Raw genomic sequence first — 26,768 nt, forward strand, 5'->3', positions numbered from 1 at the left:
CATTATGATTTCCCCGCTGTGTGTGTGTGTGTGTGTGTGTGTGTGTGTGTGTGTGTGTGTGTGTGTGTGTGTGTGTGTGTGTGAAAGATATTTTCACAAAAGTTGCTGTATAGAGCTATCTTAGTCAAATACAGATGGCATTGTTAAAATGAAATGATTCATTGCATGAGCTACAAAGCCAGACACACTTGTTTGATTAACCAGTGGTGTTGATAGGTTATCTGAAAATTAAACAAATAAAAAACAAATTAAATCCCAATTCTGAAAACAAAACACTGGCACATCTACGGCCGCCTCCAGAGAGTTGAAGAGCCAGTCAGTCTGGGACTGTTTTTGTCAGTCAGAGTTCATTACAACAACAGCATAAAACATAGAAGCTGACAAAAATGCACAGGGATAACATCTCAATGAGGAATTATATATAAAGGGAACCACAAATATACTTTTATATTAGCACCCGCATTGTATATATATATATATCTATATATCTATATATATATATATAAATCAACATGTGATGGTGGTTAGCTGATGACAGAAGCTGCAGTTTAGGGGCACCAAATCCTATCTGGCCTCGGGCCCCAAAATGTGTAGCAGCGGCCCTGCTCTTAGTGTGCTGTCTGCAGCCGGCAAGTTTCCTTTTATCATTATTTGCGTACGGATCAGTTGCTCACAAAGTAGCATTAACAGGGATAAAATATGGTGCGTCCCCTGGGTGCATGGATACTGAGTTCACTGCATCCTTTGAGATTTTAATGCGTCAGAGACGTAGCAACATCACTGCCTAACAGGGACATTGTTAACAGTGTTGGGAACATCTGTGTTTTTCTTGATATGACAAGTCAAAATGTAAACTAGTAAATGTTATTTCCCATTTGTTTACGTGACAATGTGCTGAATTGTACTTACATGTAAGAACACCTGACCTCTTAATATTTTAGCTTGACTCAGACAAAGACCCTGGTATCATCTTCTAGCTTTTCATACAGACCTAACTTGTCCTTAGCTCTCTTCATCACTGGCAGTGATGAACATGGCTGCAGCTGATAAAAGCAGTATTGGATGATTTAGTTATTCCAATTAGCAAGTGAGGCTAGTTAGCTCATCAGGCACACCAAGGAGATACTGATGTTCCTGCAGCCAAATATCAGAGTTTAATTAAATGGCACAGTTTAATTAAAACAGTGTCCATTGATTATTTAGCCACTCGTGTGCTGTCGTGGTGAATGTGTTAAAAATGTCTAATTACACAACAAGCAGATAAGGAGCCATGTTAGCATTCATTTAAAGGCTAAAAATTGCACTAATCTATAAAGGAACATGGCATGGCAGTACAGATTAGTGTAATTTAAGCAAAATCCCTGCTTGTAACTGCATTATCACAAAATGATGATATAACTTATCTAGTAAAATACTGTAGAATAAAAAAGATTTCAAGGTGGTATGTGTTGATTTTCATTTTTTGGCACTAATGTCACTCCATTTATTTTTACATTCTCATCTGAACGCCTCACCTCAACTGTGATTTATAAAGCACAGCTGTCTTCTTCTTTTCTTCTTATTTTGTAAGAAAAACCCTCAAATCTTTAGGTGAAGACGAATAAAACAGGTAACATTTTAACATCTAATGGGTTATAATGACCAGCTTTTGATACTTCCATCTGTCATCCAGAGAATTTCAAGTCTCAGCTGTAAGCTGATTTTTAATGGGGTCATATCCCCCCCTGTTGGTTTTAAGGCGTATCATGTCCTTAGAGTTAGAGCAGTGCGTGTTGACTGAAGCTGACCACTGGGGGGACTGGAGCTCCGTAGAGAGGAGGCGAGTGAAGGGATCAGGGTGTGGCAAGGGAGAAAAAAAAAAGTAATTGACAATGACATCATCATTTATGTACATTTATATGATTTGGCAAAACCAGTATTGTGTAACTGAATAGTGGAGCATGTCAGTAAACCAGTTATAAACATACAGAACATTATGCTTTTTTTTTTTTTATTGTGCTTTTTATTTATAATTGCTCGCATTAGTGGGCAAATGGCACAATGGGTTCAAAATGTGACTCATCTATTGCTTTTGATCTTTTATTATACACACAATCTTACCTCACACTATTCCTCTCACTCGCACACACACTGGTCTCCTCTTGTAGATAGCAGAGCTTTAATTACAAGGAGGCTTGTGTCTAGTCCCACTGTCTCTGTCTTGACAGTAAATCCCTTAAGTAGAATCATCCTCACCTCTAATCCTAATCTTGTTTTCCCTACACACTCGCTTTTCTCAGTCTCCTTCTGCCTGTTGTGGTTCCCCACCTGCCTGCAGGAGATCTGTTTTTTCCTCTTATTCCCTCTCTATGACTCTCTCATCCATCTTTTTTCTACTAAATCTGGTTTGAATATTGTGTTATCAGCCAAGAAGGCAGACACACAAATACACAGTTTACCTCCACTTTTAGCAGAGCCGGGAAATAAGCGAAAACAAATAGAGGTTGATTCATATGCACAGCTGCTCGCTCACACACGTACACACGGTATATAAGGCCTAATGGGCTACACCCAAGCTGCAGGGATGGCTACGGAGGGGTGTGGGTGTGGGAAGGACAAGTCATCAATCATCCTGTCTCTGCTTTATTTGCAATTATTTGTTTTATGTGCTTTCTCTATTTTTAGTTCTCCTTTTTATTTATCAGTCTCTTCTCAATCCATCTTCAACCCTTTTCCATTTTCATGCTCTTCAAGTGCAAAGCAATCACTGCTCGTTCCCTCTCTACGCTACCTAAGTACCTCCTAATCAGTTTTAGTTTTATTCTGTTGTGTCCGTCTCTCTTTTGCTTCTCCTGTTTTTAACACTAGGCTTATTGGATGATCAATAAAAAAGGAAAGAACGAGAAGAAGATGGAGGAGGGGAAGGAACAGTGAGAGGACAGGGAGAGGAGGAGGAGGTGGAGGCAGTGACCCAGATAATGCAATGAAGTGAATCAAAATGAGCCTCCCATCCACGAAGAGACCCCAGCGTCACACCCATCCACACCTTCCTTTCTGTCTCCACCAATCTCTCCATACCTTAATACAATCTAGAGACATGAATTGAAATGCAGTGACCATGAGAAGCGGGAAACGTCCTTGCTGTCCTTCTGATTTGACACTTAACATCACCATTTTCAAGGCTACTTGAGATATGGGTTGGGTTATCGCCTCTCATCGTTCACCTCCTTTCCCCCTCGTGAACCTCTCCTGACTTTCCTTTCATGATCATCCTCCACACACACACATACACACACACCTCCCCCTGCTCTCACACCCCCACCCCCACATATCATCTCCCAGGAGAGGTGGGTAACTGAAAAACATGGAAGCACAGGGATGTAAGGTCAGGTCTTCTCCTGCAGCAGATCCTGTAGACATAGGAAGAAACACAGCGATGCATTATTTATTATGCTATATGTCACCTAACAATCACACACACACACACACACACACACACACAGATACATTCGTCACATATTTTACTTATCCGTATTATTTTCAGTGTAATTGATCGATTGGTAGTGACCTTTGGATGAATGGGAGTCCAATGAAGGGACCAGCAAACCAGTTTGACAGCTGGTCTCTACGGCGCATGCGCAGCCACCGGCAAGACAAGTCTTGGGATAAGCCGGCTGGCAAAACAATATGGAAAGTTATGACATTTACCTTTCAAAATAAAAGCGTAGAATTGTCCGCTTTGAAAGACAACGTGAAGTTTTAGTACAGAAGCCTTTAAAACAACAAGTAGATGGAGTAATTAAAATATGTTACTCATAATTACACATACATACTTAAACAGAATAAATAATAACGCTCATAAAGACTGTTAGATAATGTCAATACGCGCTTCTTGAATACGAACCCTTTATTTTGAAAAAAGTAGAGACCGGATATTCGCAGTGGACCGATTCTAGCTTGATGCTAGAGAGGGAACTAAGCAACCGACCAGAGAAATAACCTCAGGGGCTCGGCGTATCGTAGTTCCTGCCCAAAATAATGTCTTCTATCCCGGTTCTTCATTCTCCGAGGTGACCGAGGTCTGAGCAACAGCAGCCAGGATGGCGCTGGTCACCGTCCAGCGGTCGCCGACGCCGAGCACTACCTCCAGCCCCTGCGTGTCTGTAAGTGTCCGTGAACTGGTTTGACATTTTGGCTCACTTTCGTTGGTCTGTTAGCCCAGTGGTTACTGCTCGGGGTATGTCTACATGGGTGGCTAACTTAGCTGTTAGCATCATACTGTAACTCTAAAAGTAAGCTCTCACAGTCCTGCAGAGGGATGCAGGGTTGTCTTCACAGTTGTTTAGCTTTGCGTGAAGTTAACTCTCATAAAGGTGTCGCTTACTAAGTTCAATTTGGCAAGATATTGTTCGCAGCTAGAGCTGGTTTGCTAACTCACTTCCCCTCCTAAAGTCATTTCAGAAGAGCCGCCAGACAAACTTTGTCAATCGCAGCTTGAGTTCGCAATACAAGTCTTTATTCGTTATGTTTATTTTCTGGTTATTAATACGGAATATGCCCGTGCCCAATTTGCCAGTCATGTCAGCACTACATCAACAAATTGAATACCATTACAACTGGTTAGTGGAGTGACAGTGAAGGGAGAGGATCTGCCTGGAAAGCAGGTTAGTGTGACAGGCTTGTCAGACCCTGTTGGACCCAGTGGGACAGTCCTCTTATTCCCTCTGACACTTCGAGGCCCCACATGTCTGGCTTCAAGCTCTTGACCCAGGCAGGGGTGAGGGTGAGGCTGGCATAGATAAGCCCTCTCCTTCATCCAAGAATATGATACATTAACCACAGTGATGTCAGTTCTTCTGTCAGTCTGCCTTCTTAAAAGAGAGGATGATAAATGCCACAGCTTTGGGCTGAAGATCCTGATCTGTGGTTGACTTTGCACCAGGTAACAAGGCCAGTGTGATGGAGAATCACATGGGACAGCCATGCAAATTACGGAGAATGGATTAGGAAAATCCCCAGCAGAGACATGGACGACAAACATCCAAACTTAACCTAAAAGCATAATTACGGCCATTATTACTATGGATGCCGCTCATGCAACTTAATGGCATAACAGTTCCAGATCAGATATTTTAATTGATTATGGCTTTTGAAGACATGAATTATGAAGCTGAATTTATAATTCTGAGACCCTGCAGTGAGGGTTTGTAGCTTCGAGGCAGTAAAAGGGTCCCAGGCGGAGGTTACCAGCTGCTTGTCATGAGACCTGTTCCTGATGGGAAGCAGCCATGTGAGCTCTCTTGTGAGATGTCTGGTGCTGAGAGGCTGGATCAGGGGGCAGAAACCTGGGAAAGGGACATCAATGAGGAGGAAAGAGCTGGAAGTGAGCTCCAAAAAGAAAGATAAACACTCATGAGAGGGACATCTGGAATGCAGTTACCATTTTGGGATATCTGTGATAGGCTTTTTTTCCATTTTTGGAGGCAAATAAAACACAGATTTCAGATGATTGACCATCAATAAAAACAGCTGGCGTTTGCCTTCAGCACAGCAGGGAATAGCCTCCCTACAGCGGTGGTATACAGTAATCTGCCTAGCAGCAAATCCCTTGTTCTCATTGGCTATAAGACCACTCCCTACACATCCATGCAGTGGCATGGTTACCATGGCGATCAGCCTGTACATTATATCCCAGCCATGGCCAGGCTTATTATGGTATGTTGTTTTAATCACATATTGAAAGTATAGGGCCCTACACATATCAGTTATGTGTGTGAGAGTGCTTCGCAGTGGTGTAATGGTATACTGGTATCATATTTGCCTTTGAAATCTGCTGAGCTAAGCATTTTGTCAGGTGTGTGTGTGTGCGTGCGTGCGTGCGTGCGTGCGTGCAGGAAGCATTTTAGTCCATGCATGGACTCCTATTTCTCCTGTGTCACCATATTTTGTGTTGAAGGCAGGCAGTGTGAGGCTGCTGATGCAGGGAGCATCATTCAGCCAGCTGCCTGCCTCTCCAGGCCTAATCACATCTGTGGAAGCAACACAGGAATGGATGAAAACTCCATCCATTCTCCTCAAGCTTCTCCAACTCCTGGCCTACTGCGTCCAGCTCTCACCCTAATCTTCCTCATCCATCGTCCTGTCATCATCACTCATCAGCACCAGCACCAGCATCCTCTTTATTGCTCACTGTCTGTGCCTGTTCCTGTTTGTCCATCCATACTGTGTGTGTGTGTGTGCGTGTGTGCGTGCATGTTTTGGCCTGTGTAGTAGCCAGGATTGACGGATTGATGCCAAAGAGAAAGTTCCCTGAGTTTTGCGAGGGATTACCGAAACAGGCCGGGATTAAAATTGTCAGTGTGGGTGTGTGTGTGTGGCAAACTGCTGGTTGCAGTGGTGGGGGAGGATGATTGCATTTTGGAAAAAAGGGAGACGGAGAGGGGAGGGCATGGACAGTCAGTCTGGTTGAGCCTTATCCCTGGTCCCTACTCTCAGCCTCAGTCAGTTAAAATACCATGATGAAAGACTTGACGTAGCCGCCAGCCAATTTAGCACTCATTTAACGCAAGGTTAATTGAGTCTGACTCAGCGTGTAATTCAAATAGCCTTCAAAGTCTCTTCTGTCAATGTAATTCAGTGTGTCTTTTCCTGCTGATGGTATAGGTCTGATGTAAAGGTATTTGATAAATATTTCTTTTTTCTATTAATGATGATTTTTCTTTCTGTTGCTCTCTTCAGGAGTCAGGCAGTGGTGAGGATGACCGTCGCTCCCAGCCAAGGAGGTGAGACCACTTCCTGTTTTATTCCAGTTTCCTGGAATAACTTCTGTTCTGTCACATACTGCCATTCAGTAGCTTCACTAGAAACTGTAAATTGAGACTCAGGCCACTAGGGGGAGGCGGTACATCAGATTTACAGTGTTTCTTCAATTACTGAACCACACTTACTGTTACAGTTCTTTAAACATTAATGACATTGTTGCATTTATTTTACACGGTGCAACACAAAACTTAATTTGATCTGCAAAAGGCCAACTCATTTTTCAAAATAAAACCAGTGTGTCATAGCCATGGAAATTAATTCTCCCTGTATCGTTACTTCAACCAAGAATTTAACAAGAAAAACGACAGTATGAGTCCACTAAAACTATATTTTCCATCAGTAGAGTTAAATTTGCTCTGCTGCTAACTGAGTATCATTTTCAGGTTGCTTCTTTTTTGTTCAACCAACAGTCTAAAACCCAAGGACATCTCATTTACCATCAGGGAACCAGCTTGCTTGAAAAGTGACTGAAACAATTAATCAGTTATCAAAATAGGTTTACGGTTGTTTTTTCTACTAATCGACTAATCGCTGCAGCTTAGTAACAACAGTTTTGAATTTGTTTTCTCTCATAGTTTTGTCATGCTGTAAACAGATAATGTATTCGTCAGTGCTTTCGTCAATAAACTGTCAGTCCATTGATGTCGTAGCCCGGGGTTGATTTGCATGATTCCATCTGGTGGTTGTGGTGGAGTCAATGATTTGCTTATGACGTTTGTATCTGTTTCTTCATAAAAGACGAGGGCGTCACCACTGTTATTGTACTTTTGTTTACATGACTCAGGTGGCTTCAGTGTTGTGCTGTATCCTGGTTCAAGGCCCTCTACAGAACATGAATTAAAATTCATAGACTTTACAGAGGACAGGCTGAACACATAGGCTTTATATTTATGTGGGTTTGACTTACTTTTACCTTATCAGTTTTAATGCAATCCCCACGTTGCAGTCTGTCGGTGGAGACGCTAGCACACAATCATTAGACAGGGAGTGGAACATCAAAGCCTATGCAGCCTTTCCATCTTAAATGGACTTTGTAAGGGACTTTTGTGCACTAATCTAAGCTTTGAAGTGCAATCTAAACAATCGAGCTTTGTCATTAGATTTTTTTTTGTATCTAGCTTTTAATGCATGTTGTCGGTAATAATTCATATCTTTAAGTTACCACTTGTAATTACTGTCTATACTGTTTAAAACGGCAGGTAATTGGACCTTGTGGTAAGACTTGACACATGTACAACTACAATGTGCCGAAGACAGACTATTCATTTCATACCTGTCTTGGCTTGGTCTGAGTGAAACGTTGCCGTCTTATCAGGTGGCTGTAGACATCGTACAAAGGGTAAAACTGAATTTGTGAGACAAACTACAAGAGCTTTGTCAGAAACCCTACACATAACAACAGATGATGACAGATTTCAACCAGACTTTAAACAATCTCTCTGCCAAGCTGTACCAGTATTGTCTCAGCTTTGAACGTTGATGCTAAGAAGCAGGGCAGACTTCTCTCGTGTCAGAAGGAGATTGAACTCCTCTGTTGCGTCATTTTCTTTTTCTTTACCCGTGGGCTTTGGCTGTTGCCCAGGATCACTCTCAGATTTCATTCATGTGTGTCTTGAACTCGTCCACACTACATGAGCCCAGCGAGACCTCGCTTGGCAAAATGAAACGCATCTGAAAAAAGCTGGTCAGGCTCCCACTGGTCTGGAGTCGTTAGGAGGGTCAAAGTCTCCAGGCCTGAGCTCATCCACACAGCAGGATGAAGTGCACCAACTGTCAGGCTAAAGTCATTTTTATTCTTGTATACATGCAGTCGTTAACAAAGCCATAATACTAGTAAGGGGATTCTTAGCAGCATCTTAAGCCAATTATATCTGCCAAAAGTCATAGTAAAGAATGTCTATTTGGGTGTCTTTGTACTTACAGTACAGTCTGTATGTTAGCAAAGTCTCCATTTTTGGACCCTCTGGTGGAGATTTGTAGTGGTATATGGAAGCAATGTGCTTATACTGACTCTACAGTAGTGGATATGAAACGAGAGTGAAATATTTTTTGCTTTGTCTCAAAGTAGTGGAAATCATAGAGGATTTAAATTTTCTTGGTTAATGTGAACATGTTTTTTTTAAACTTGAAAAATCACACGTTGATACATATTTGTACCAAAACCTTATCACTTCTTCCTCTGCCAGTGTCCTAACCTGCTAAATTTTATTTTTGTAGAAGTACTGCAATTATTGGCTGATCGAAAGTAAATTAATCGCTAATTATTTTGATACTTAATTAATCATTTCAGTGATCAGTGAGCCTGAATAGAATCGGTAGATAAATCAATAATGAAAAGAATTGTTAATTGCAGCTCTAGTACAAGTTTATGAGATATCCTGCTCAGCAAAATATGGACATACAGGTCTAAAAAGCATTACCTCATTGGCAGCTGTGATCATACCAAAGACCCAAACAAACATTATGATAGTAATTCAGTTTATGATCGTGACTGGCCCAAGATAAGCCAAATGCCTCTAGTGCATGAAACCTGGAACAGAAAAGATTTGATGCTATGTCACATGTGAAAATTGAAACTTGGTGACATCACTCCTGCAAGTCTTTAACACACCCCAATAGTGCCAAGAAGGACATGTGGTCCCAATTATTTGTTAGGTAATACAAAAAAGCAGCAGCTGGTGAAGTCATACCCACAAGTGCATGTACAAACTCTCTCTCTCTCTCTCTCACACTCACTCACACACACACACACACACACACACACACGCACACGTAGCGCTTATTCCCCATATGCCTAACATCATCATAGTCTTGCTCTACCATTTGGCTCCATTACCTCGCTCCCCATTTGTTCAGCGTTAGCACAGATCCACACAAACACACTCGCACAGACATGCAGGGTGCAGCCAAGGGCCTTGCTGAGTGACCCCTAATGTGTATTACATAAGAGCTGAGGTCCAATTAACTCCCCCACCCTACATATGGATTCAAGTAGCAGTACGAGCCAATATATCGTGTGGGGGCCACTGAGACTGAGGGAGAGCTTTGGCTTTGGCAGCAGTAATATTATCACTCAGGCTTGACTTCTCGCTCTTCTCCAGAGTTTTTGTCTCTTTTTCTTTTTCAGTTATTCAGTTGACTACTCACCGACTCACAGCCCGTAACGCTCTTATTCTCTCTGCCTCTGCCAATGTCTCTTTCACACAGACGCACACAAACAGCTGTCTGTGCTCCCTGCACCACACCAGTGATGTATAATGTTACTGCAGTGCAATAATGAATCTCTGCCACACATTGCTGCCTCTGAACTGACACTCGCTGTCAAGGAGAGTGTCTGAGAGATTTTTTTTTCTATGCCGAATGTTACGAAACCAACATTTGAAGGGTTTTTTTCTATGCAAAATCTTTAAATGGTTGGAAAAATGGTGAAAACAGCCGATAAATTTTGATCGGCCATGGCCTCTGATCAAAAGAGGTGCTTTCTACCTTTCTTGTGACCATCTGCAGGGATATCATGTGGTGTAGCATGGTTGTCAAAGATTGCAGCATCACAAGATTGATGCACACTGTTTGTGTGGTCAAGTTTGTTTTTAATTTCCAGTCATACAGCTTTCACCCATTTGACCTCTAAGTATTTATTAACCCGTGAGCACAGTAAGGTCCTGTAAGGTATCAACTTAGAATGTTCAGTATGGTGGATTAAATGACATCACAGAAATACAGTAGGACACAAAACTTGCTATACAACAGAAACATAAAACAGAACTTAATAGAGAACAAATTAACAAACAAAGAAACAAATCGGACTGTCCAGTTTTTGCAGTGATGTTCATCTTGCAAGTTTCTGGGATCACTAGTCTGATTTATTTGCAAGACTACGTAGTCTTTGCCCCTGTCACCCAAAGTTCAGTACAGTACTGTTTTTAAAAGGTGAATTCATGCTGTTAAAGATCAGATTTGTTAAAGCACACCTGTAATGACCCATTTGAAATGTCAGTGACAGTCCTTGCTTTCTGTTCTTCTCTGTTTGATTTGAAGTGCATGTATGACGCACCAACACTCAAAGCTGTGTCAGTGTATTGTATCGACTGTAGTCAAAAGTCGGCTCTGGATGAGAAAGGCCTGTGAGAATAAAGAGGGGCGTGTTTAGCTGTTCTCTTTCTTGTCTGTCCATTGTCCCCCTGCTGTAGAGCTTTTCCTAACACAACATGGTAGTGTTTGATTTGAGCTGAGGCTTCTGTTATGCTGCAGCTTGTTTGTTTGGGGTAATAATAAAAAAAATAATGTATTGCTTTTGAATTTTTAAATGTTTTGAATAACCGGCAGAATCTATGTGGGTGACAAGAGAACCGCTCTGTGGGAAATAAAATGAACCATTTTTTAACGACAGCAGACTAACCTAGTTATACAGTCTGTCACCTGACTGGTTTGTGGTGCAAGTCTCTTCTTGCACTGTTAAATGTCCACGTTATAGACTCATGCATCAGCTCTGACCCAGATGCACACATGCTGAGCAGGTTCACCAGGCCAAGAATTTAATGAGTCTGCAAGTAGGAGGACAGGAAAGGCAAGGTGCAGTAATGAACACCAATCCAAAGACAAACTGTCTCCACCATCTCCACATGTGGAGGCATGCCTCTTTAAGTTTGTAAGCCGCTGCTCCTCTCTCATTTACACTCACCAGTGGATATCACACCTGCCTCCTGTCTTCCCACGGTAAACTTGCTGCTCAAACACAAAGTACACCCTGCCCTGGATTAGTGACTACGTGGTCATATATGTCAGTGTCCCACCTCTGAAAAAGAGCGATTGTATATAGGGCAAAAAGTTAAACGTGCCATATATTTAATGCTCAGAAAGTAGGTTATGTGGCACAAAAAGCAATGTGTGCAGCAAAATGTGACTCGGTCAGTTTTCCTGCATGATTCATGAAGATTTGTGAAATGATGTATCTCATGTTACAAATTAAAATGGTAATCGTGTTATTATCAATCCAAATTAATTTCCTTATTTTGTGGTATAACGTGAAATTGGACAAGTTGCCAAAAGGTGCCAAACATTATATGCCACAGAATTTTAATTTCAAAATACACTAATCCATAGGATAGGATTACAAAAACAAAACCCAACACCAAAATGTGTTGCAAAAAAGTACTTTGCAGGATCACTTCTACGGGAACACATTTTCAGCTTGTGCTTCTTAGCTACAGTACAGTACATGTTTGGTTACTGTAGCGTACACAGGCTGCTTCTGTTAACAGGTCCGTCTTTGTCTGTCTTATCTGTCTGTTAAGAGGGCTCCCTGTTTCTCCAAGGTTAAGTGCTCCTATTGCAACAGAGTGGGCTGAGAGGTTGGCAAACATTTGAACTTAAGGCGTCTTAGTCCAGCTGTTCTTTGCTTTGCTTTGTTTTCAATCTTCAAAAGTATTTTTATTATTTTTTAGGCCATGTATTTTTAGCCACTGTTATTACGCAATCACACTACCTTCACTGCGATTGCCATTTTGAGATGGAGGTAAGATTTTTTTTTTGTATATTCCTCAAGGTACAGTAAATCATACTGCAGGTTAAACTGTCTGAAAACCATTTGATAATTACTTTTCATCTCTAAAGTACTGAAATACACTTTGTTCATGACCAACTCCTTAAAGTTGTTCAAGGGAACAATACTTTTGATAAATTTGCCTAAAACACAATACCGAAACTGCCTTGCTAAGAGTAACAGTTGAGTAACTATTGGTGTTTTTCCACTAACACTTTTGTCTGCGGCAAGTCAAACCAAGCTGTGCTGATTTGCTTTTCTCTCATTGCTTTTGCTGTGCTGAGTTGAGCTACTCCTGCGATGGATCTGCTCCAGAGTTGTGCCAAGCCATGCCCGCCCCGTCTCCAAGCGGGCCACAGTGACATATGACAACTGCGGCCAACCCGTAGCAAGCACCCGTCTCCCCTTAAAAATTGAGTCTTTTTACCCAAGTTTACTTACTTAATCTAAATATCAAAAAGCATAGACTCAACTGGTGTGTCCTTTTTTATTGTAGGACAGTTGCTCACAGTAGCCCTTCCCCAGCTTAGTATATGGTAAACAGCTGGGTTCATTCTCTGACCAAGGAGGTTTTGTGGTATGGCTCACTTTAGGGGGACTTCCACACACACACACACACACACACACACACACACACACACACACACACACACTTAAAAATATACACAACTCCCTAACTACAGCACCATTGACCAGCATGTTTCTGCCCATTCCCATCAAGTGAGAGAGAAAGACATGTTGCGGAAAATGATTGTGCAACCGCACCACACCACAACAGACTCTCATGTTCCCAGCCCACAGACAAATGAGTTCCCTCTGAGTGCTGGTAAATTTGACGACACTAAACGGAACCACATGACAAGAGCACTGAAGCTGCTGTGTGTGCATGTGGATGTTGTGGTCACAGTTGTTGGCTGAGCTCACTGGACAGTCAGCCCGCCTTGTGATGCAAGAGTCGTCCATGGGAGAGCGAGACGCAGTAGAGCGTAATGTGATGGCAGGAGCGCAGGTGTTGGTACGTTTCTTTGCGATGTGATGTAATCAGTTTGGCCCCGCACAGAACACATGTGGGTTCTAGTGTATTACACATATGCTGTTACCTGCCATGTATTTGTTATCTCCTCCTGGGATTGCAAAACATTGTTAACTTGATTTACTGACATGTTTTTATAACACCCCTGAAAGCTGATTTTATGAATGGGTTGTTTTTGTTCAGTTAAAACGTGTTAACAGAAGAAAACTCAAGAAAGGTGACTATGTTCCTGTCTTCCAGTTTATGAAAATAGATAAACCTTTTTTCAATCTTTAGCATTTGTTTTAAAATTCAATGATCAATTTGTGACATCCTTGAATTCAGTGGTAAGAGGCTAAAGTTCAAATTAGTTTTTCACTACACAAAACAGAGCCCAAAGTGACTCCTTCAGATGCTTCTTTACTCCAACCAACAGTCCAAAACCCAAAGACTCTTCATTTTCTATCACAAATGACAAAGGAAAGCAGCAAATCCTTACATTTAAGACGATGGCACCAGATGTTTGACATTCTCCTTCCAAGAATGCTGAAATGATTAATTATCAAAAAGTTGGCAATTAATTATTCTTCACTTGAGTAATCGATCAATCTACTAATCATTGCAAATCTACTGTCCACATTTGGCTGTCATGAAAAGCTGAACCAAATATTCACCTCATACGTTGAGGTGTAATGTAAAAAAAATACACTAGTATTAAATATTGCAGTATTACTGATTTTAAAATGTTTTGAAATAAGTATGAGAAGTACATAACCTCTGGAGAAGAGGACATTTGTTAGACAGGCCACGCCCACTAGCAGTACCATAATGTGTCATAGTTGGTTCGGAAGAGGACACAACATCCAAAAATTTGTCTGTTTGCCAGAAATGTAGCTGTTTACTTGTGGAAATATGACGCTTGCATGCAACGGCTCATTGGTTAGAAATTATGAATCTGATCCATCCTACGTCTACGCCGACCGATTAGTCGAGGATCAGTAGCAAGTGCAGCTACGGCTCAGGAGTGTTCATGGACTTAGAACACAAACATACCGTGCAGATTACAGTGAGTAACAATGGGCTGGAAAGTTTGTGAACATCGAGCCAAAGGTGTGTTGTATAACAGCAGTTTTGTTTCTCAGTCAAACTCCCTTTTGATAACTGCTTTACTCTGGAAAAACATAAAGCAGGCCGTCCATAAACATTACAGTAAAGCATAGCTCCACTGTGCAGAGGTCAATGGCCACAGATGTTCCTCGTTTTGGTTTTTAGGCCACTTGGCACAAGCTGGTGTAAATATGAAGTAGGGCTGTAGTTTTACAGTGTTTTTCAGATTGTTGTCAGCTTACATAGGGCCCCACATGTTGCCATGCCAGTAAAACACAACATGTTTATGAGGCTATAAAATGAAGCAAAACATTGTTTCACTCTCGCAGCATGCAGTATGTCAGCCGATACTTGATCTCCTCAGAGTGCGTTAATGCGAGTGGTCGTTTTCTCCCTCAGACTTCGATGACAAGGCAGGCTCCGGTACATCTCCAATTTACCTAGCTACAACAGGCTCTGGATAACTTCAGCATGTTTCTCATTTATTCTTGTTTCTTATGTAACCCAACCACAAGGTTTGTGTGTTGGGAGAAAAAGGGTGGAGAGGAGACAAGTGAGGTCTCCTCTGTGAGCTGACTGCCAAACAGAAAAGCCCATGTGGGTTTAATTGACTCTATTATATTAGCATAACAAGCACATCCTCTATTGACCCCATTGTACCAGGACATTCAATCTGCTGCTGGACAGCAGCTGATTCTAACAATATTATCAGATTATTAAAATGTGATACTCTTCAGTCTGATCTACAGTGTTATATAATTTATCATGGCTGTGCAGTGTGGTACCAAGAGAGTGCAGTTTTTAACCAAACACTTTCTCACTGATAAGCACAACCTCAGCCAGAGAGGAGGAACTAATCACCTGCTGGAGTAAATACCTTGTTGGTGCACAGGTTTTCCCAGCGCTTTGTATACAAGCTGTCCTGCTTGTGTCGATGCAGAAGGGCCGGCAGTGTGGGCGGTCGTACCTCCCCCTGTCCTCCTCATTGGCTCCCCGCGTTTCCCAAACCCACATGTCTGCAGCTCCTCCCTGCTATGACTTCCCCGGTGAGAGTTTGACCCAAGTCATATGTCTCAGTACTGTACATGCTGAAGGGTACTGTTTCTTTTTTGCAACGGAGATAAACATTTTGAAATCGGTACGGAAACTCATTCAACATGGGACTCTCTATCGCTTCATTGGGATATCTTGGACAGCTTCAAGCGACAAGAACACCATGTGCCACATTTAGTTGCCCTGCTTAATTTATTGCAAGAGACTAACTGTGTGGAAACATCTGATTTTTTTCGGTGCCCGCTTCTTGGAATATTTCGTAATTTTTTTTTTTTTACCGTATTAAGACTGTTGACACCCAAAGGAAGACAGCTGTTTGCCGCGTTGACATGACAGAGCACATGACTGTGGGAGAGGAGTAAAAGTTTTCCCTCGGACCGAGAACACCTGACACAGTCCTCCTCCGCTCCCACCGCCGGCATGACCCTCGGCGCGGTGTCCGAAACCGACAGCTCGTCGGCGGTCAGCTTCTGCTCCTGCTGCGGGGCCAAGATGGTACCCTACTTCAGCGACGAAGCGGTGGTGTCCAAAAATCAGATCAACCAGCTGTAAGTTCAAAACAGTGGCTAGTTGTGAGGGGTTGTTACACCGTGGAACTGGCTCTAGTTTGTTTATTCATTAAAACGCATACTAATTTAAATGTATGTGACAGTAGCAGGGTCTCCATTCAAACTGAAGAGGATTACAGCACCTGATTGTGAAGCAATGTGACGAAATGTGAACATTTTTGTACTGTGAGTAAGATGAACATGTGTAACAGTTTTGCAACATCAATGCGTTTCCTGCTGACGTACTGTAGCAGGATCTTACTCATCTCAGTGCGCCTCTTTGACCTTAATAAGACATAAAGGCTCTGAATGAAGAGTGAATCACCCTACCTGTTTCACAGGTTAAGACCTCGGAGCGGAAGCCACACTGCTACTGATTTATTGAGACAAGGACACATCACCTGATAACTTTATTAAGAGTTTTTATGGGATGTTTTGTCGCTGCCTTTTTAATTGCCCAAGGCTGGGATGTTGTTTGTCTGAACATGTGAGTGTTTGGTGTGAGAGGATAGCTGTTTTTAAAGGTGCACTGTGTAGTTTTGGGGAAGTAATTTTAATCAGAAGAGATAGATCTGACCCTGCCACCATCCTAGCTTCAGGCAGTGTCCTGGGGACCTGATTTTCCTCTGTGAACAGCTTGTTTATTAAGTTATGGACAAAATAATTATTTCTGAGTTTGTATCATTATCTCAATATTGTAAACCTTAAATACTCAGAGTTTGGATTTCTTCTCCCAAACTACACAGTGCCCTTTTTAAGTTGTTGTTGTTTTTTAAGTTTTTTAAGACCTTTTCTGAATGCAATTTTAAATGGACCTTCAGGACAATAATCTGAATAAGTAAAACCTACATAAACCAAATAATAAGAAGAAGAATAACAAGAAGAAAAGCAGCAGTGTTTTTGAAAAGGCTTTACCATATACGAACAACTCAAGCTAATATTTGAGGTCTCTGACTCATCATAAGATAATTTTTCTTAGAGACAGATGCCAACCCCATCCCTAAAAAACTGGCCTGCAGCCACTTGGCATCTGATACTTCGATTAGGAAACCAGGAAACAAGCACCTTAATGTCACCTTAAAATCCCTTGCAACTATGACAATAGACCCCTTGTAACCCAGTAATAAGCTACACTCGAAATGCTGCATGACTGACCACTGATCAGATAGCATTTTCTGACCTCAAACACAAAACCTTGGCAGTTTATTTTAGCCTTGCTCTTTCCCACAGGTCAATAGACTGAACTATATATATATATATATATATATATATATACACTTTCTAGGGAGTTGCAGTTAATGTGTCTTGCAGTGGTCTTATCTGAGACCTACAGTGTCTGCAGACATCTAGGTAAAATGAGGTAAAGGCTTCTTTTTGCTTGTGAGATGTTAAAGGATTTAGTTGAGTGGTACATGTGGTGAAGACAAGTTTGCCCTTCAGTACGGATCAAAGACTAGTCTGTTCCAGTGTTTCCTAACTCTCATGTGGTGCCGCCTCAGATAAGCTTAGCAAATTTAGGAAGGGTGAAGAAAAATCAATGTACAAATTACTGCAACTGGATTAAAAGATGACGAAATCACAATTACCCAATTTTCCAGGAAATCCGTTTATTTGGTTCCAGTGTCTGTGTTTGTTGTCGTTTCGTAAGATTTTCGTGCAGTCAGTAATTGGTTGTGCCCTGCGTGAGAATTGGCCCTCTGTCGTGATTTTTATGAAAGTTGAGGACAACCTGCGTCTCCTTGATTGCATTGTTTTTCAGCTGTTGTTTATGCATGATTGTGCTGTGAGGTTATAGAGTAATCTGAACATTTAGTCTTAATTAGGGCAGCACCCAGTCTTTAAGGCCACAGTTTTTTGTTTTTTTTTATGTGAGTTTGCATAAGGGAAGGTTTATGGCAAAACGTTACTGCAAGACACACTGTGCGTACTAGCAGGCGCGTGTGTCTAGTAAACAGCAGCAGATGTGGGAATCTTCTGACTTCCTGGTTTTGTTGGCCACATTGCATGAGTGCAGCTTGTTGATTGTTTTCCCCACCGCTCCTTTGTTTTGCTCAGGGTGTACAAGGGCCCTCCCATCACAATACAGGGAACTTTAGCTTCCTTTGATTTGTAGCACCAATATTGCGTACATGTGTGTCTGTATGTTTAATGTTTGTCTACACATGTCTGTTTGTTTATAGTCTGAACGCCCGTATGCGGCAGAATGTCAGCAGGACTCTAATGTTTAACCAGGGTTTGAATGAGTAATTATAAGCCTGGAGGCAGCCCATGGAGTTAAGTGTTACCTGTGGATAAATGGCATCTAAAACACCATTGTTATCCCGCCAATTTTATAAATACCGGTAAACCCCTCTCTTCCGCGGAGCTTGTGCGTTTGTCTTGCATCCGTGTTCTCCAGAGAGTGCAGATAAGAAACATGAAACGTGACAACTGAAGTGTGCGTTTGTGTGAGGGGGGCATTCAGCAGCTGAACAGAGAAATGGGCAGCTGTATATAGGTCACAAATACTTGTGTGTGTATGTGCATCTGTGTGTGCAATGCATCGAAAATCAAATAACCTACATAACTTAGTTTAAGTTTATATAATTAGCTTCAGTAAATGGCATGAGTTCAGACCAGCTGTGTAGCCATCTAGTGTATCACAGCTAGTCCTATTCACTGCCAGCCAGGCGTCTGATAATGTTTGCCAATGGATACGTGTCCTGGAAGTTCCACAACATTATAAAGTACAGTTTTTCTTTCTATTTATCACAAGCTAAGCTGAACCCCTCATTCAGCCATTGTTACTACCAAGTAGGGGTGTGTGATCTGACCAAATATAAACTTTGTGATCGATCTTGAAGGCGTCCACTGTCTACGTTAGATGTCTCATTTGACCAGCACTAAATCTTATATTATTGAGCTTTGTCAGTTCTGTTTCCCTTCTTGACAGTTTGTCTGAACTGTAAGTTAAAATGTAATCTGAATCCTTCTCAGAATAGCTCTGCATGCCTGGGTCAGGTATGTTGGGTCACTAAGGTGACTGGAGCTTGAACCATGTCCTGCACACACTGTATTACCAAAGAAACTGTACCAAATCTTTAGTGAAACTGTGGGCGTCACTCACACACATTAAGCAGACAAGAAGACTGGGCAACATGTCGACTGCCGTCCGCGCCAGTTGATGAAAGTCTATGTTTATATGACCTGGTATCCCTTTCCTGACCCTCTTCTGCTCTGGTGTCCCCATCTGCTGCCTTCCTGTGTCTAGTGCTTTGCCCATTAATCTGCTGTGCAGTTGTGATGATAAGTCTTGAACTTATTTCTGGGGTAAATGTGCCTTTAATAGACTATTTAGTCCTCCTGCCGACATGGAGACACACACGAGCTAACTCCCTGTCTTTCCAATGGGCTGTGTCTGTCTCGGGTGCAAACTCATAAGGCCTTTAGAGGGGCCTGCCCTGCATAGAACCAGGCCCTATATTTATCCCACTCTCCTCCTGAGAGTGACTAATATGGGCACAGTGGGAGGGGGGGTCACCCAGTTATCTGCCCACTATGTGGAGTGGTCCTTACATAGTGATGATTGTGTCTGTGACCGTTGCCCTAACAAGTACCTACCGCCTCACTCCAATCCAAAGCCTGGGATGGCTGGATGCCAAAAGACGACCAAGCCCGCTTTCTGCCACACTCTGACTGGATCGTCTTTCTTCATCTCTTTATCACCCTTCACTGCCCACTCCTCATTCAAATACTGTGTGAAGTCAGATTAAGTTGAACTCATAGACCTGTTTCCATTTCACTTGCTCTATCCTTCTCTGTGTTTATTCAGCCACTCTGATCCAAATGACAATTTCTTCAGATCATTCTTGATAGAACATTGATCTCAGCATACACATAACGCAGTTCATCTTGGTTACATTCAACAGGACGGCAAGTGTTATCATCAGTCTCTAAATTGAAAGTCAATCGAAATAAGCATTGGATCTCAGTTATTGGAATCAAAAGCAGGATTCTTTTCAAAGAAGAATTTGAAAATGTAAATGACAGTTGAATAAAGTCTAACAATGGCATAATGCTGAAAAAGAAATGTTCAGATCCAAAATCAAACTAAATCTCGTGACCTTAAATTTAAAAGTCAAATCAAGTCATGCATTTGGAGAATTGTGACGTGCCTTTGATCAGCTAACCATTTAATCGACTTATCGCTGTAGCTCTAGTGTGGATTCAGTGGGTTGTTGTGTGTATCTGTGTGTCAGGGTTTGTTTTATCCCTACTTAGCCATACCTCTATATATGTCTGTTCAAGTAGCCTTAAACCAGTCTCTATAATCGGTGCACATGCAGTTTTAAACCTCCTCAGTATGCTATCACTGCCCTGTCAAAAAGAAACTTCTCTGTACAGTAAGTTGAGCGCGCTCTTCTGAACGCAATCTATCAATAGCTGAGACTTTTAAAGGACTACTGTATTTTTAGAAGGTTTGGTTGAGAGTCATTCACAGCCCCTCACCTCTCCATCCATCAGGCTTAGATTCCACTTTCTCAATGTGCAGGCGTAACTGTGCGTGTTTGAGTGCATGCACGTGCATGGCCTTCCATGCGTGATTCTCCGAGAGAGTGTGAGCGTTATATTTCAGATGACATTGTACAGTAGCACTGCTATACATGGTCATTGCCAAGTACAGTGAGTCTGTGTGTGAGCACAGTGGGACATGATGCAGCAGGAATCGAGGAGAGTGACGGAAATGAAAAGTAGGACGAAGTTGCCTGGAATGCAGAAAAGAGGAAGCGACAGAGGAGAGAGTGAGAGGAAACAGCTGGGTCAAGGGTGTGTGGGTTATGGGAAATAAGCTCAGCACAACTTCTCTGTGGTTATGTTTTTTTTCTGTCTGTCCCTGCTGTCTGTGTCTCCTGATCCTGTACATCCATGGTCTCAGCAAAACTCAGGAAGGACAGTTGGATGGCTGGGAGGATGGAGAGATGAAGTTACAGAGGAAAAGGGGACGACAGGAAGCTTAAATGGCAGACGGCATTGGCCTTGTTTTGATCTCTGTGAAACTGAAGAACTGTAGAACCTGATGAACTTTGGAAGTCGAGTTCATCGAGTGTAGACTTGCAGCCTGCTGTAAGGTCAGGCAGATAATCCAGCATGGTGTTTAACCGTCGAAATAAGCATATCAACCTTTTGTTTGCACAATTTCTTTGAGTGATCCCACTGGTCTTCACTGTGTGCATGTGTAGTCGTCAGTTCCTGGTCTTAGTTTCTGGCCCCGGAGGCCACAAAACCAGCCTTGTTCAAGTTTAGCAGAACAGGTCATCCAACTCCCCGGATCAGTGTTTCCACTAGTAACACTTACATCTGCACTGTTTCATTTCATTACCAAAAAACAGCAGTGAGCTTAAACTTCCACTGACATTTACTCCATTTGACCTCCTTAAAAAATCACATTAACTTCATCTGGCTAATGTTCTGTGTAAAATATTGACCAGAAAAAGATAAAGAACTACGGTTGCACATATTCAAGCCAGCAGATAATTAAAATGTGTATTGAAAGGCAATAAAAGTAACAAAAGGGGTTCCTTTAGAAATCTGCTTAACTTTCAGGCCCATGTTTGGCTGGCTGTCAAGAATGTGGCTGCACATGTTCTTGTCAGCTTGACTTGTGGTTTGAAAATGGCTAAACCAGCACAACCAATACACCAAATGTGTTTGTGTTACTACGCTGGATTTTTTTGTCTGGGACTGCAAACTGCTACATCAAATTCCAATTAAATATTTAAAATGCATAGTTTTCCTCAGCAGTTTTCTCTATTTTGGAATGCATTTTTGAATAGCTCTGAACTTTAGCCAGACTTGAAACAAGGCTGCAAGTACAACTCTTCCTTATCGATGACTCTACTGATTATTACACAATTTCCCAGTCCAAACCCCAAATACTCTTCATTTATTTCATCTTATGTGACAAAGAAAATGCATCATTAAAACACAATATTTTATAGATGGGTCTTTTTTGGGGCAAGCTCCTCATCCTCCGCCATGCTGCTAGTTATAGCTCACTTTGCCATTTGAAAATTAGAAAAGGGTTGATCTAAAATCATTGATCGCCCACCCCTGCTTACAGTAGTGCATCTGCAGAATAAATGCAGGATCACCATCGCCCAAGTGACTGCCATCTAAGCGGCAAACCTCTTGCTCACCATCATAATGGTTCAGTCAACTGGTCCCATGGCTGCCATTTGACATGGTTTTAAGTGGCCTGGAGAAAGTAGGTCTTCCAACCTGTTTTGTTGGTGTCCTGTTGTGTGACTCAGGTCAGTGTGCCACCATGAGTATCTAAACAAAAACCTAGTTATTCACACATGCACGAGCCAGAGGTGCTCACACAAACACTCACTGTTTGGTATCCAGTTGAAACACTGACCTCAGTTTATTATGTGTCCTCCTCCTCAATGCAGTGACCTCAGTCACAGTTAATAAGATTAAGTGTTCCAGAGAGGAACAGAACCCGGTTTGATACGACCTGCTTTGGTGCTGGCCGGCTCTTATCTGCGTTCAAACATTGCGGAGGAGGAGACTCGCTCCGTCTTCCCTCTCGGAACCCCAGTCTCCTCCCAATCCCCTCCATCCCTCCCTTCTGGCAGCTGTTAGTCTGAGTAAGTCTGTGTGTGTGTAATCCAGCTGTGTGGAGGAGCAGAGAACATTGTGTTCTGAGTTCACATCGGGGCTCGGGTCTTGTTTTACTCGCATCGGTCTGTCAGCTCTGATTTGGGGAGCCCAGCAGGCCAGAGGTCAGCTGAATGGAGCATTGTGAGGCTGACATAAGCCCATGACAACACTCTGTCTGTTCCTTGTCCCCATCTTGTGCTTATTATGAGAAGCCGGGGTCAGCATGTGCAAGATAGTGATAACAAATGAAGTACATTTTTTCTAAGTTGCACAAGTTGCACAAAAGGCCAGATACAATTAGATAACCTTGTAGAATTTGAGGCTTGTATTCATGTGTTTCTTTTCTCTCCCCTTCCAGTATCAGTGAGAGCTTCCTCACAGTAAAAGGAGCAGCCCTGTTCCTGCCCAGGGGAAATAGCCCCACGCCTAACTCTGCACCTCGTATCAGCCAGCGCAGGAACAAGCACACAGGTAAAGACTAGTACAAACAGATGACAGCTGCAGCTTCTCCAAGCTTTCTTCCATTCGGTTCCACTCTCACCCTTAGAAATGAACTCAGTAGACGAAGAATTTGAGATAAAATAGCACACTGTGTTTTCGAATTCCTCTACAGTATCATCAGAAACAGCTGGTGCTAACTTCACTGACGCTATTTCACAACAAGGTTCAGTGTGGTCAGTTCACTGCTTCAAGCTTGTTTGAGGAATAATCCGTCAAAGAAACGGCTCTTAAAATATCTCCAGCTAAAGTCTGAGAATTGGAGACAAGTACAATCTGCTACTGTCAGACATCCTATGTAGTTGGAGGTGTGATCTACCTTTTGTGATGTGAACTGGGCCGATTACTATAAAAAAACATCAGAAACCGTTTCACAAATGACAGGCTTTTTTTTTTTTTTTTTTGCCTCAGTGTATTCAGATTATTAGGTTAAATTCAAGGATCGTGAAAGAGACTCCAGTGTGAATGCACTGGAAACTCGCCTCGGGGTGAATGAAACATTATCCCGGGTGTTATGTCGACCTTTAAATGCTGCAAACACGATTGTTGTCCAAAAGGAACTGAAACTAAATGAGGACATTTAAATCCTTTCTATCCAGGTGACCTCCAGAAACATCTTCAGACCATGTTCACTGTGCTGCGGCCAGAGGACACCATCCGACTGGTCAGTAACACACACACACACACACACACACACACACACACACACACACACACACACACACACACACAAAATAGCAAAGGTCAGGAGCAATGTGTCATCGTGATCAGGGAGATTATGCTCCAAAAAAGGGTCCGGTTTCAGTTCTTTCAGTTCTTTGTTAGCAAACATAAAGAACTGAAACTTGTTGGTCTTAACTCGCCTGTCTGCACCAACAATGATCCTCTTACGTAAAACATGGAGTACTCAAAGTATTTGGGGTAATAGGCATTCTTGCAACATCTTTGATAAAGAGGGCATTCTAGCCATTTAGTATTACACTTAATCAAAATGAGTCCCTAGTATTTAGCAAGCTCCACTTTAGTGTGAATAAGTTGGTGATATATTTCTATGTTTTGATGCACGTTCAGAGAACTGGCTCTGCCCCTCTTCTCCTAGTTCCTCATTTCCCTCCTTTCTTCATGTCTTCTCTCTACCTTGTCTTTCAGGCCGTGCGTCTGGAAAGCGCCTACCCTCAGGTAACCCGCTACATGGTGGTGGTCTCCACCAATGGTAGACAGGACACGGAGGAGAGCATCGTGCTCGGCATGGACTTTGTCTCCTCTGATAGGTCAGTGCCACCAACAACAGTCCATCACTAAATCCCACACTTGTGACGACAACTAAGAGGATATGGCATGTTACTTCCTTTTGGCTTCGGACTGGATTTCTCTTTCTAAATGTGTACATTTTACTTGAACAGAGGTTTTTATCACTGTTTTAGTCTTGCTTTTGTATTGTCAAGGGATGCAACAGAATCAAATTTTATGATATAGTATGATTGCCATCTCAGAAAATATGACAGTCCTTTCTCTTCAACAAACCAAATCCAGAGAAAAGAAAAATTAAGCATTCAAATACTGATTTGGACGGTTATTACCATGGCAACAGCCCAAGCTTTGAAGCATTAACTCATCCTGACTGTACAATACTTGCATAGTTTAAGTAAAGAATAAAATAAGCATGCGTATGTCTGACTTCCTTTTCTGTTTTACTTCTGATTGCCATCCTGCACACATCTCTAAATTGTTTCATACCTTGAGTGTCTTGTTTTTGTTGTGCTTTTGTTAAACATGTCGATCTTCCTCCCAGCTGCTGTACCGTGGGTCTGGTTCTACCTCTGTGGAGTGACACTTTGATCCACTTGGATGGAGACGGGTAAGACACCACACCTACCCCCTGCTTCCTCTTACTGCTCCCTGAGGACACTGACTGACTGCTCTGATGACTTGATTTTGTTTTATTTAGCCATTTCATTGAAAGTTGAGTTGTAAGACGACTATAAACTATTCCAGGGCATCCTGTTTCTAATCTCTGTCACTCTGTCTTTACAGTGGTTTTAGTGTGTCGTCGGTGAACAGGGTTCATGTTTTCAAGCCGGTTTCTGTCCAGGCCATGTGGTGAGAAACCTTTACATTTTTTCTATAAATGGCAGCCATGTGAAGTTGCATTAGGGTTAAGGGTCCATTGTACTTTGACTTTGACCTCCAGCCTTTCATCTTTGTCGTTGTTCCTTATCTTCCCTCTCCTCTTCCTTTTCTTTTACTCATTATCACTCAGCCTTCCAGTCTCTTCTTTATCTTTCCCTGTCTCACATGCCATTGCTGCCTCTTCATTTCCGTACTCGTTGTCTTCATTTCCTCAATTTCTTGTCCCTTTGTTACTTTGTTCTTCGCCTGACCTCCCTCTCCCATGAATGTCTACTTTCATTGATCAGCAGTTATATCTCTGTATTTTGTCTCTTTGTCACTGTAATCTTTCCGCTCTTCTTTTCTCACATCTGTTGTTCCCTTGTTTCTGTCGCTAATTATTCAACCCACCTCCCCTGTTGTATTTCTCAAATGTGGTGTTGTTCATTTCTCACTTATCTTTTTATCTTTTCTACCTCCATCTGACATAACTCCCTTTTCCCTTACCTCTTTATTGTTCTTTGCCGATTGTTATAGCCTCCCCCGATTTTAAATGATTTTGCTCTCAGCCAGTCATGTTCAGGCCAAATTTCACTTCAGTTTTTCTAAGTGTATTTTTGTCTTTCTGGCCTCGATACAACCTCTCAACTGTGACTCCTCTTCTCTCTCGCTGTCTGCCTCAGGTCAGCCCTCCAGTCGCTCCACAAAGCGTGCGAGGTGGCTCGCTGCCATAACCACTACCCAGGCAGCCTGTTTCTGACCTGGGTCAGCTACTACCAGAGCAGGGTCTCATCCAACCAGTTCTGTATCAACGAGTGGAACGCCATGCAGGATGTGGAGTCGCACCGTGCCAACTCGCCCGTTCTCTTCACAGACCTGTGAGTAGAGGAGGAGATGGATGACCTGATGAACACATACGCACATTACGCAAATTCACAGTTCGCACTGATGACGGAAGATCTGAAATGTTGTGTGATATTTGGTGCACACCAGGCATGGAGTCATCTTCACAAGTCCCATTGATATGTGGTGCAATATTCCTGTGGGAAAAAGAAATCACTGTCTTGAAAATTGGCAAATCACGGCACCCACAAGAAATAATATTTTCAATTCCACTGGTTATAATAAATCAACCAAAGGATATAATTCATTCAATTCACAGAATTGAAAACTCTGTCAATCAAACAGAAATAAGAAGTGTTCTGAGTTGGCAACAGGTCTGACATGAAAAACCAAGAAGAGCTGTGGCTGTAATTAACACAGAGCCATTGAAAGTCATAAAGTTTTACACAGCTATGGTGGCACGTGCATGTGTGCTCCAGCAACGTGTGAAAGGTGAAGGATACAGGAAAAATGTGCATGCCGACATGTGGACAGACGTACCCGGAAGTCCACACAGTAAAGACTTCTTTCGCACAAATACATACTTCTATCACAGATTCAGAGAAAGCCA

General features: G+C 42.2%; 1 protein-coding gene across 2 annotated transcripts in view; it reads left to right on the forward strand.

Annotated features, from left to right (window-relative positions):
- The first annotated feature begins 3,941 nt into the window (after positions 1 to 3,941).
- ssh2a (slingshot protein phosphatase 2a) overlaps positions 3,942 to 26,768 on the forward strand; it is a 30,410-nt gene continuing 7,583 nt past the window's right edge. The window contains exons 1-8 of one of the 2 annotated variants that reach the window (XM_084352164.1): positions 3,942 to 4,142; positions 6,718 to 6,761; positions 23,067 to 23,179; positions 23,806 to 23,870; positions 24,356 to 24,477; positions 24,999 to 25,064; positions 25,241 to 25,306; positions 25,999 to 26,193. In XM_084352164.1, coding sequence (XP_084208290.1) covers positions 4,080 to 4,142; positions 6,718 to 6,761; positions 23,067 to 23,179; positions 23,806 to 23,870; positions 24,356 to 24,477; positions 24,999 to 25,064; positions 25,241 to 25,306; positions 25,999 to 26,193 — 734 coding nt within the window. In that variant the 5' untranslated portion in view covers positions 3,942 to 4,079. Of the gene's footprint in view, positions 4,143 to 6,717; positions 6,762 to 15,544; positions 16,064 to 23,066; positions 23,180 to 23,805; positions 23,871 to 24,355; positions 24,478 to 24,998; positions 25,065 to 25,240; positions 25,307 to 25,998; positions 26,194 to 26,768 lie in introns of those variants that run through there. The other variant, XM_084352163.1, reaches the window with a different exon arrangement.

Source organism: Pagrus pagrus, assembly GCF_965226575.1.
Source record: "Pagrus pagrus genome assembly, chromosome: 4".
Classification (NCBI taxonomy): domain Eukaryota; kingdom Metazoa; phylum Chordata; class Actinopteri; order Spariformes; family Sparidae; genus Pagrus; species Pagrus pagrus.